At 37.2% G+C, this 10,206-nt stretch overlaps 1 protein-coding gene across 1 annotated transcript; it reads right to left on the bottom strand.

Moving 5' to 3' along the window:
- Positions 1-2,417: 2,417 nt before the first annotated feature.
- On the bottom strand, positions 2,418-9,625 carry RGS13 (regulator of G protein signaling 13). Its single transcript, XM_061365296.1, has 4 exons — positions 9,557-9,625; positions 7,140-7,201; positions 4,367-4,533; positions 2,418-2,788 (listed from the first exon to the last, which is right to left on the bottom strand). Exons 1-4 carry the CDS (start codon positions 9,619-9,621, stop codon positions 2,591-2,593), a joined length of 492 nt encoding a protein of 163 aa, XP_061221280.1. The 5' UTR covers positions 9,622-9,625; the 3' UTR covers positions 2,418-2,590.
- Positions 9,626-10,206: the final 581 nt, after the last annotated feature.

Consider the following 10,206-nt stretch of genomic DNA (forward strand, 5'->3'; position numbering starts at 1 on the left):
GCACCTGCCAGCAATAATGGTTACTAGACTCATTACCTGTTAGCAAAATAAATGCTAAATATTTAACGACATAAAAATGAGTTCCTGGGTCCCTCTATGATTTCTCTGAGCATTCTGTATGGATGAATTTTTCCTTTTTCTTCCCTCCCCCCATAATCTCATTTTTACAGGGGGAAGGATTCTGTCTATCAGCACACTACCTGACCAGCCACTTTGTTTAACCCCTTCAGAAGACTGCATGTGAAGCCTGTTTGGATGTGGAAAGATATCCTTGGTCAAGAGACCTTTTCACTCACAGACCAGAACCTAGGCCTTCTGAATTTCTAATCCAAACAGAAATGGGAAGGCTTTTCATAGTATAGCCCTTGTTTACTTTTTTTCTTCTGCTCAGGTTGGCTTTTGTCATGTGTATAGTTCCCTTCAGGGATTGCTTTTTAGTAGTTTCTCCAGTTTTTCTTTGCTTTGAGGCTGTGGCATCTGCAGGGTCAATCAAGCCAAAGTCCATGCACTGCACATACATACATCAGCAGTTAAAGAGCAGCAAGAGCTGCATTGCCAATGGATCCTTGCTTGCTGAAAGTGGTTTTATGAGCTGACAATTCACACAGTTATATGATAATCCATTTATACAGGGTCATTGTAAAAGGAAAGAGTTATCTGCTATACTAACAATCATTTTTCTTACAGCACTGAAGTTACCTTAATGCTTTCTATAGTAGTGTAGATTGTGCTCAGACTTGCTTTGCATTCAGCTTTAGACAGGAACATAAATTCTTGCTTAAAAAATTTATTAAAATTATGGGCAAAAAGTATTTGTGTAACCTTAGAAATTGATGATAACTTATAACATGATCACTTACACCCTAGTTCATGTGTTGGCATCAGAGCACTCATAGACAATCAAAGTTTACCAACATAATGTCATACAAACCTAGGCATCATATTATGCATTTTGAAGCTGTTGACCAAGATATTTATCTGTCATCAGCAAATCACTGCCCCTGTTCCCAAATGTAACCTATACTGTACACTACAATAATACCACTGCTCAGAGACCCTAAACAATGATCATTCTTTCAGGAGGGATTGCGACTTTTCCTTAAAATATATTCAGAAATAGTATCTTAATACATGGTCAAGAGGAAAGTTTTAAAAGAACAACTATAGTTTTTCTTCATTAAAAGATAGATGCCACAGAAGTGAAACCCAATTGTTCACTGTCTGCACTGACCTGTGTCTTCATGGTTGCCTTTAAGGAAAAGGCTTAGACATTCACTTTGAAAAATCATGGGAAGTTCTCAGGGAGAACAAAACTTACTGTGGTTAGGTGAATGGCAAAATGAACAGGTGTGAGTTTTCCATAGAAAGACTAGGCTTTCCTAACAGAGGTGAGGCAATGACATTTTCACAAAAATTGCCTTTTAAAACTAGGCAGACAAGTTACAGCTTAAAGTAATTTAGAAGCATAAACTAGCAACATGATTGAAGTAATCTCAGTTAAATAAATGTATCCAACTGAACAAATACTTCATTTCTCCTGTGAAATCATTCTAGAGGATCAGTGTGATACTATCAGGGTTTATGTGGCTTATGTCAGAATTACTTGCTCTTTATACTCGTTGGAATAACGCAGTTTGAGCGTATGCTAGAAAGGTCTCATATATATGGCTTTTAGTGTCTATGCTGATGTACATTAAAAGAATTAAATGATTCCAGTTTTCATGAGATTTGAGAAGTCAGATTGGTTTTTGAATGTAAACCAAGCTCCTTCAATACTTGTTCAATGAATCAGTAAGTTGTCTTTTATAGTTTATGCATGAAAGAGCCTGTTTGTGTTACAGTATGATGTTCAAACATCAGGCTTGCTTATATCTAATTACTAGGGTGACTGAAGGGAAAGAAATACATTTTGGTATCTATGCCCAGAAAAAGAAGACGAATTACTAATGAGTCTTATCACTGGAGATAAGTTCAGGATACACTGGTAGTATTGTAGTATACCATAGACCAAGTATCTCTCTAGATTATGTTGCACATCATAATTCAGCATAAAATAAACCCTACTCTGTATGAATACTACACTTCATAGTTCAAGATTAAGCAAATAGCTGTACTTCATAATGTATCACCCGTTACATTGGAAGAACACATGAATAAAACAACAAAAAAGTCAATGCAGCACTGCAGATATTTTTTTCTTCTGCATTATGTGAGGACAAACATGAATTTTCCTAGCAGCAAAATCATTTTTTTATTTCAGGCCTCTCCGAACAGGAATACTGAAAATGTTATTAGAGTTCTAAATATCAATAAAAGACTAAAAACTTAGGCAATCCTTTTCAGCGGAAAGTTCTTTATACTTAGTTTTTGTTAGCTTTTAGGGCTTCATTGATGGGAGAAGAAAACAAAATCAGAACTGTTCCATGGGAAAATAAAGGGAAGAGGAAAGACAATGCCTCATCAATTCTAACATAAAACAGTTGAGCAGATTAGTAGTAATATTTGTCTACTTCCCAGTTTCTTCTGTCTACTTTAAAATTTTAACATTTTTATGCCACAAGAAACCTTTCTAAATTTTCAGCCTTTCTATTTAATTTACCATTGAATTGCTGCCATTATTTTGAAGGCTGTGTTTGAGGTTTTGGTAGAACTTTGATTCAAGAAATCGTGGATAAGAGTCTCTTTCCATGTGCATGTAAATTATTCTCTGTGCTTCTTCAAAACAGGACTGTGTTGGCTCTTGAATATTCCTTATAATTGCTTTCCTCGCAGGACTGTCAATGTTAATCTGAAACAGAAAACAACATTACTCAAGTATCACTGAATATATGCAAAGGAAAGGTAAGGAAGATTGAATTCAGAGGACTTTTATTAAATGTCTTTTATTTACATCTTTTCATATACCCTTTACTTTCAAATCAGCACCTAATGAAAAATATTGATTCTAGCAGAGTGGATTTCTCCTTATACTGCCAGAAAATCACATTTTATTAGTTGACCAATTTGTTCTTCTTTTGTTGTTTGATTTAGTAAGAGGTATGTTAGTAGCTGGATGGGTAGCTTGCTCCCTTGGGGCCAAGAAGCGTGGGAGCTGTCTGAATTTCCCAGGTTGTCCCACATCCTTAATGGAAAAGCCATCTTAAACCTGACTATTGTGATCAGTGGAGGCTTGAGAGTAGTGGTAAAGTCATTGCTTTGCTCCTGTGCAGGAAATGGGCCCTAGACTTCAAGCCTTAAGGAGGTTAAGCAAGATCCAAATACATACTATTGTGTGGGGGGAGGAAAAATTACACATCTTTTTTTAAATGTCCTGATTTAAGCCTGTATGTTTGATGGATGAATTTTGTGGTTGACAATACTGACATTTCTTTTTTGGAAATGCAAATGTCTTGCTGAGTTTCCTATAGCTGCACACACTAAAAATAAAGCAGAAAACCACAAAAAAAATGCATTTTCTTGCCAATTGGCACTTAAAACCAGCAGAGGGAACTTTCAAGTTTCTTTAAGTTTTGTATTAGCGGGAATGGTTTAGCCATTTAAAACAGCAATTGCTCTCAGCCAGCATCTGAGGATGCAGCTGAGTTGGTTTTGGCTTCCCTTCAGTGTCAACAGGGAAGTTGCATTTTGTGATTCCATAATAATTTTATTGTCATGCATAAACCAGCCTGATTTTTAGTTATGTTCAGTCTGCCAGAGGCAGCAACAGTAAAGCCAGATTGAGCTTATTTTTTGCAAGGAAAGTAATAAGCTGGAATAGTTAAAGGTCATAAAGCATGACTGATTGTGCAGGAGAGACTCATGTCTGTATAGTCTCTCGTCAGGAAAATAAAATCACTCTCAAACATTTTGTATATACATCTTCTCTGTTTTCCCTAAATCTTGTATTGTTGGAAGTAGAAAATAATTCTGTCTTGGAACTTTTATTTTATCCCATTTTACAAAGGGGACAGCATTGAGTGGAGTTTTTACTTTGTCCATTTATATTTACTCTTACAAAGACCAGAGTTTTATATACCTGTAACAATGGCACGATGCAAAAGCTATTGGAGTGATATCACTGGGTGCTTTATCAGATGCTGAAAAGATTAGAACATATCCAAGAACTTGGTTATTAATCTAGTTGTGCCTTTTGATTGTATCTTTGGTGGATATAGTTGAAAGATTTACCTGTTGTCAAGGTGTGAAGGCAAGTATTAAAATTCTGGGTTCAAATGTTTTGGGAGGATGAATTGCTACAGTTTTCACTCTCAGTAATACAAGAAGTGTTTTCACTGCCTGGATACCAGAGGTGCTAGGCATTTGTAAGCAATATTACACATCAGGTATTTCTATTTGGGGAGATAAAGTGCATGTGTTATTATGTCACCTCTTTGGGAGCCTGGGGCTGAATGTAACTTGCAAAAAGTTTCCTGGCCATGGAAGTCCTTTTCCTCTGTGATGTGATCTTCTTATAAGCTTCACAAGCAAGCCAGAATTCCATATTTTCATCACTGTGCTCTGTCTTCAAGTAGGTCTTGTAAATCACAGGCCCATCTGTAAATATTTCAGAAGCCAAATTTATGTACGATTATATATGCATTACCTTTAGAGTCCTTTGAAGGCAACAGGGACGTTTACAATGCAGTATATTTCTTGTTGTACACCTATAAATATTCTTAACAGATTATGTTAAAGTGGGGAATTAAACACTCTAACTCACCCTGAAGTCCTACACCTCAACACTGCATTTTGCTGCACATGCAGAGCTCCCTTTATCTTCAATGGCATTTCACTATGCAGAGACAGAACACAGAAAACTTTATTCTTCATGGTCTCTGTGAACATTATCAAACATATCCAGACTGACAAGTATTTTTAAATTCCAGTTCCAGTTTTCTACAGAAGATACCTAAGTATTATCAAATAATCATAGAATAGTTAGGGTTGGAAAGGACCTTAACCATCAAGTTCCAATCCGCCTGCCACTGGCAGGGGCACCTCCCTCTAAACCATATCACCCAAGGCCTAGTCCAACCTGGCCTTGAACACTGCCAGGGATGGAGCATTCACAGCCTCCCTGGACAACCTATTCCAGTGCCTCACCCCCCTAACAGGAAAGAATTTCTTCTTTATATCCAATCTAAACTTCCCCTGTTTAAGTTTTAACCCATTGCCACTTGTCCTGTCACTACAGTCCCTAATGAAGAGTCCATCCCCAGCAGGCCCCCTTCAGATACTGGAAGGCTGCTATGAGGTCTCCATGCAGCCTTCTCCAGGCTGAACAGCCCCAATTTTCTCAGCCTATCTTCATATGGGAGGTGTTCCAGTCCCCTGATCATTCTTGTGGCCCTCCTCTGGACTTGTTCCAGCAGTTCCATGTCCTTTTTATGTTGAGGACACCAGAACTGCACACAATACTCCAAGTGAGGTCTCACAAGAGCAGAGCAAAAGGGCAGGATCACCTCCTTCGACCTCCTGGTCACGCTCCTTTTGATGCAGCCCGGGATACTGTTGCCTTTCTGGGTTGCAAGCGCACACTGCCGGCTCATGTTGATTTTCTCATCGACTTAATCATGATTTGACTGATAAAATAAGACATGCTTTTCTTGGTGTAAGAACTTGGAGAAAAAAACAATTAGCAAAAAAAAAAAAAAAAGGAAATAAATGTTCTTGCTGCTGTAATAGAGTGAATTAAAGCAGTTAAAAGAATACTGTCTTTAACAAATAAGTGGTTCTGAACCTGAGGATGTCTTTGAAACACCTGACAATGGAGTTTGCCAGCAGCAGTTAGTGAGATCTTGGTGAAGATTAAATTCCTAAAGTGTCATTAGACTTGCTTTGTACAGAATTAGGTGATAGAGTCATTAAAATGCCTCTAGACAGAAGAACATTTATGAAGCTTCACTCAGTGCTAGCATTTGAGCAAGAATGGTACTTGCAGTACAAAGATGCGCTTTGAGAGTGAAGCCTAAGATAGGCAAATACTTCACCTACTTTTCATAGAGAGCTGAAAATCCATTGTCTTTAGAGTTTCTGGTTTTTCACTTGATTACACTTTTGCACTTTCTGACTCTGTTAAGCATTTAGATGAATTCAAAATCAAGTAATAGATACATCTAAGTGCAGTGAATGACGTATTTAAGAAGGGCAGCATCCACGTACTACTGGAAGCTATCAGCATTTTATTTAATGCAAGCTTTCTTGCTAGTGCAGCACTCTGGGCTTTCATGTTTCCAAACCCTGCTTGTCATCTGGCAGAAAGGGTGATTGCGTGCGTCTCTGCCTGCTTGTGCTGTAATTTTGTCTTTCAAGTGTTTTCTCCCTGTGCTTTATCTGAAAACTCTTTATATTTATATATTCTATATTCTATATTCTATATTCTATATTCTATATTCTATATTCTATATTCTATATTATATGCTATATGTATTATATATAAATATATTAGGTTGTTTATTGGTAAAGATTGTAATGGTGAGATCTTTTTCTTTATAGTTGTACATAGAATGTACAAATTCTGTTAATCTTCTTGCTTTTTGTAATTTGCAGTTTGAAAATGATGCATGTCCTTAGGAATAATCTTTAGAGGCTTGTGCTGTAACTCTGTACATGAGCTTCTCATCAGAGTTTTTTTAAAAAGTAGTTCAATAGTGATGTTCTACAAGAAATTTATAAGAAATGTGGGAGAGCTCTGAGCCCTGAATGAGACAGGGGAATGCTGGAGTGAGAAAGATCAGATTTGCTACTGCAGCTACAGTTCCTCCCATATGTGAGATGAGGGTCTGAGTTATCTTCCAAGGCATTATGCTGTATAGCTGTGCCATTAGGTATCGTGTCTTTGCCTTACACAGGATTTTCCAAGTCAACTTTTCTTTCATTTTCTTCTAATATATATTGCTATACAGTGTTCTAAGCAGGAATATGGCAGGTAAACCTATTATGTGTCTTTAAAAGAACATGTCCTTGCAGAAATTGCAAGCTCGGGAAAACATTTACAGCTACATTTATTTTCAGGTTGATGCATACTAAGCATGTCACACAAAGTTGGTTTCCATTAGTTGCATATAAACCAGCATACATTATACTGCATGACTTATTGATTTTGCTTCATGAGAAATTTTTCAGTAATCCATCTGGGAAACAGACATACAATTACTTACATTTACTTGTTACCAGCTTTTCAAAAGACTGGGACCATTGCAGCACTTCCTCCAAAGACACCCTTTAGAAAAAAGGAGGTTATTGTAGGATTAGCTGTGGTTCAATGCATAAAAAATTAACTGAAATTATTGAAAATCTGTCTCGAGTTTAAATAAGATCTATATAAAACTTATATTTAGAATGGTTTTTCTGAGCATCCTAGATCTTATGCTTATTATGCTCAATCAAATATTCTCTTTGCTGTAACAAATGTAGTTCCATCTCAAGGTGCTCTCATGCAGTTTTTCCAGATATGGCATTTGCTTATTTAAATTGTGCTTAGGAGAAGCACAAGGAAAGTACTAGATTTCTAGATGGGAGCTTCTTTGGGACAGGAGTCATTATATATACTTTATGAAATGTTGATGTTTGTGTTTAGTAGCAAAGCCTTAAAGGGCTCAAGATCTTATAGTAATATTTACAGGTCTTTGACTTCTAAATTGACTGATCAGCTGAGAGCTGAATATAAGCTCTGAACGTAAGGTAAATAATGAAAAGTTAGTAGAACCTTAGTTGTAAGGGACTTCCATTTCTCTCCAGTTGTTTACAGTATAGTATGACACATTGTTACTAATCTAGACAGTTCTTGGTGGTGATTAAAATCAGATATCTTTGTTTCATGTTTGCTATTCTTAAGCAATAATTTCATAAGCTTGTAGGAGTCTCCTGCCTGATTCTGGGAAAGAGTATGGAAGTAGTGAGGTGAGAGACTAAACAATTTAAGGAAAAACAAATGTCTGACTGCCAATAGCTCCATTTAAGTGCACGTAACTCCATTTACACCAGCTGATTTTTAAGTGTTGCAGTTATAGGACATCAATGCTGGTAACTTGGAAAAAATGCTTATGCTTATATTAGTAGAAGAAAACACAAGGGATATATTCCAGTGGGTGCTTTCCATTATGTGTCAGACAAACCTGGGAGGATATCCCTCTTCATTGAGTATTTTGTTTTCATATGAGCTGCAGTTTTGACAACAGCAGCTCAGTATTACAGAACATTTTGTAAAATTTTAGTCCAAAGCAAAACTGGCTTTGGTGTGAGTGCTGCATGATGATTCATAGATTTCTGCTGCTCATCAGCCATTAGAAGCTTTGTAGCTTTTTTAATTGGTGAGCACCCATTTATTTTTAATTTGATAAAATTCTGTATTTCTCTGAAAGACTACATGCTGGGACTCACTGATTGTTTTGTCAGGCTTTCCTGATCGGTATGACCTGGTCAGAGAAATATATTGTAAGAGAAATTTTGCCACTATCAGTTTCTGGTATCCATAAGTCTCTAGTAGCTCTTGCCAGTAAAAGATACTGTTTTTTCCTTCTCATGGGCTATCGGCCTCTTCTCTATATAAAATCCTGAAGCATGTTGTTATTGGGAGTGAGAATCTTTATTTCTTTGAATGATTTTTGCCTTAAGAGCTGCTTCTGAGTCATATTCACTGTTACTGATGCAAATGTTTTTTTCATTTCTGTCAGGAATAACACTTGTATGCAGAATAAATGACAATCTTTTCTGTCTTACTAAGCATCGGGGCCATTGTATTTCTATTTCTGATTATTTGTCTGTGAAGCAGAAAGAGTGCTGCTTGGTGGGGCAGCTGACACAGAAAAACCTTTCTATTTTTTACTTAATATTTAAAATTGGGAAAACGTAAACCAAATGTATATAACAAAGGCTGTTGTAGGGTCTTGTGGGAGCTATCGCTCATTTATTGTACCCTCTCCAGGGTGAGGGGCTCTCCTGGCTGATACTGCACGGGAGAGAAGTCCTAGTTCAGGAGGCACTTTTGGAAATGCTATGCTGTCTGGATTTCTGCCACTTCACGTCATTCAAACAGCAGTTTCGGGAGTCACCAGACACACCTTGGTATTGCTGTGGAGGACACAGCATGTTGGATGGAAGCATTTCATCGCCCTGATGTGGCACGCTGACCAAAAGTTCCAGCTATGATTGGCCTTCACTGAGGTTGGTGGCAGCTAAGGACTTGCAGGAGGAACCTTATCCACCACATCTTCAAACTTTGCCAACAGTCTGAATTCTCCTAAACTATTGACCCAAAATACTTGTTTTACAGATTCTTCACAGGCCCAAATCTGGACTTAATCCAAGGATTAGTTTAGGCTTATACCTATTTAATATAAAAGAGGTTTCCACTGGGATGTGCCTTTCTACCACTAGGGAAATGACACTTGGCACTTCCTGTGCTATAAAGGAATTGGATATATGAAGGTGATCACCAGGGGTAGTTGCAAAGATGTTACACTTTCTTGCATGTTTTCAAGCTTGCAAAGTAAACTTCCACGCTGAATTTTGATATTTTTGTCTGACCTATTCAGCTGCACATACTGCAGAACATAAACAGCTCATTGGTACTTACTTAGAACTGATCCCATTTTCTTCTGCTCTGAATACCTTGCAAAGCCAACAAGTACTTGGACTCATCCTCCTAAACATGAAAAATATGTGAGTTTTAAAGCTGCTGGGCTCAGTTCTGGCTGTCTTATATTCCACTTATAATTTAGTCTCCATATAGCAGCGCAACCAGTTCTAGCAGTATAATATGCCTGATCTTTATCTATGAGTCATGGCTGAAGCACTAGACTAAAATATCTTTTTGTAATGCGCAAAACCTTAAAAATAGTTAAAAAAAAATAATAATCAAGTAGTTCAATGGGTGTATCTCCCTCTTTGCTTCTCCAGTTTTGGAAAGAGATTACAAGTTTGAACCTGACCTGAAGCAGAGAGAGACCAGGCATCTTTTCCCTGAAAGTTCAGGGTGACCTGAATTGGAGATCAGAATTCAATGTGAACTGAACAATACTGAGTAAATTAAGTGTCTGAGATTAACACTGATATTTGTCCAGCAAATATCTCAAAGTCAATTAAAAAATACTATAACACTTGCTGTAATATCTTATTGGCAATGAGGCAGTCAATAATGTTTGTTTGAAAAACAAAATATAAAAAAAACCCATCTTGCAACCTCGAGTATGTTTATTTTTTCTCCTTTGGCTTTCAAGTGATGCC

This window comes from Neopsephotus bourkii, unplaced genomic scaffold, assembly GCF_033783945.1.
Source record: "Neopsephotus bourkii isolate Nb327-2 ecotype Australia unplaced genomic scaffold, CSIRO-AGI_Nbou_v1 NB_1279, whole genome shotgun sequence".
Classification (NCBI taxonomy): Eukaryota; Metazoa; Chordata; class Aves; order Psittaciformes; family Psittacidae; genus Neopsephotus; species Neopsephotus bourkii.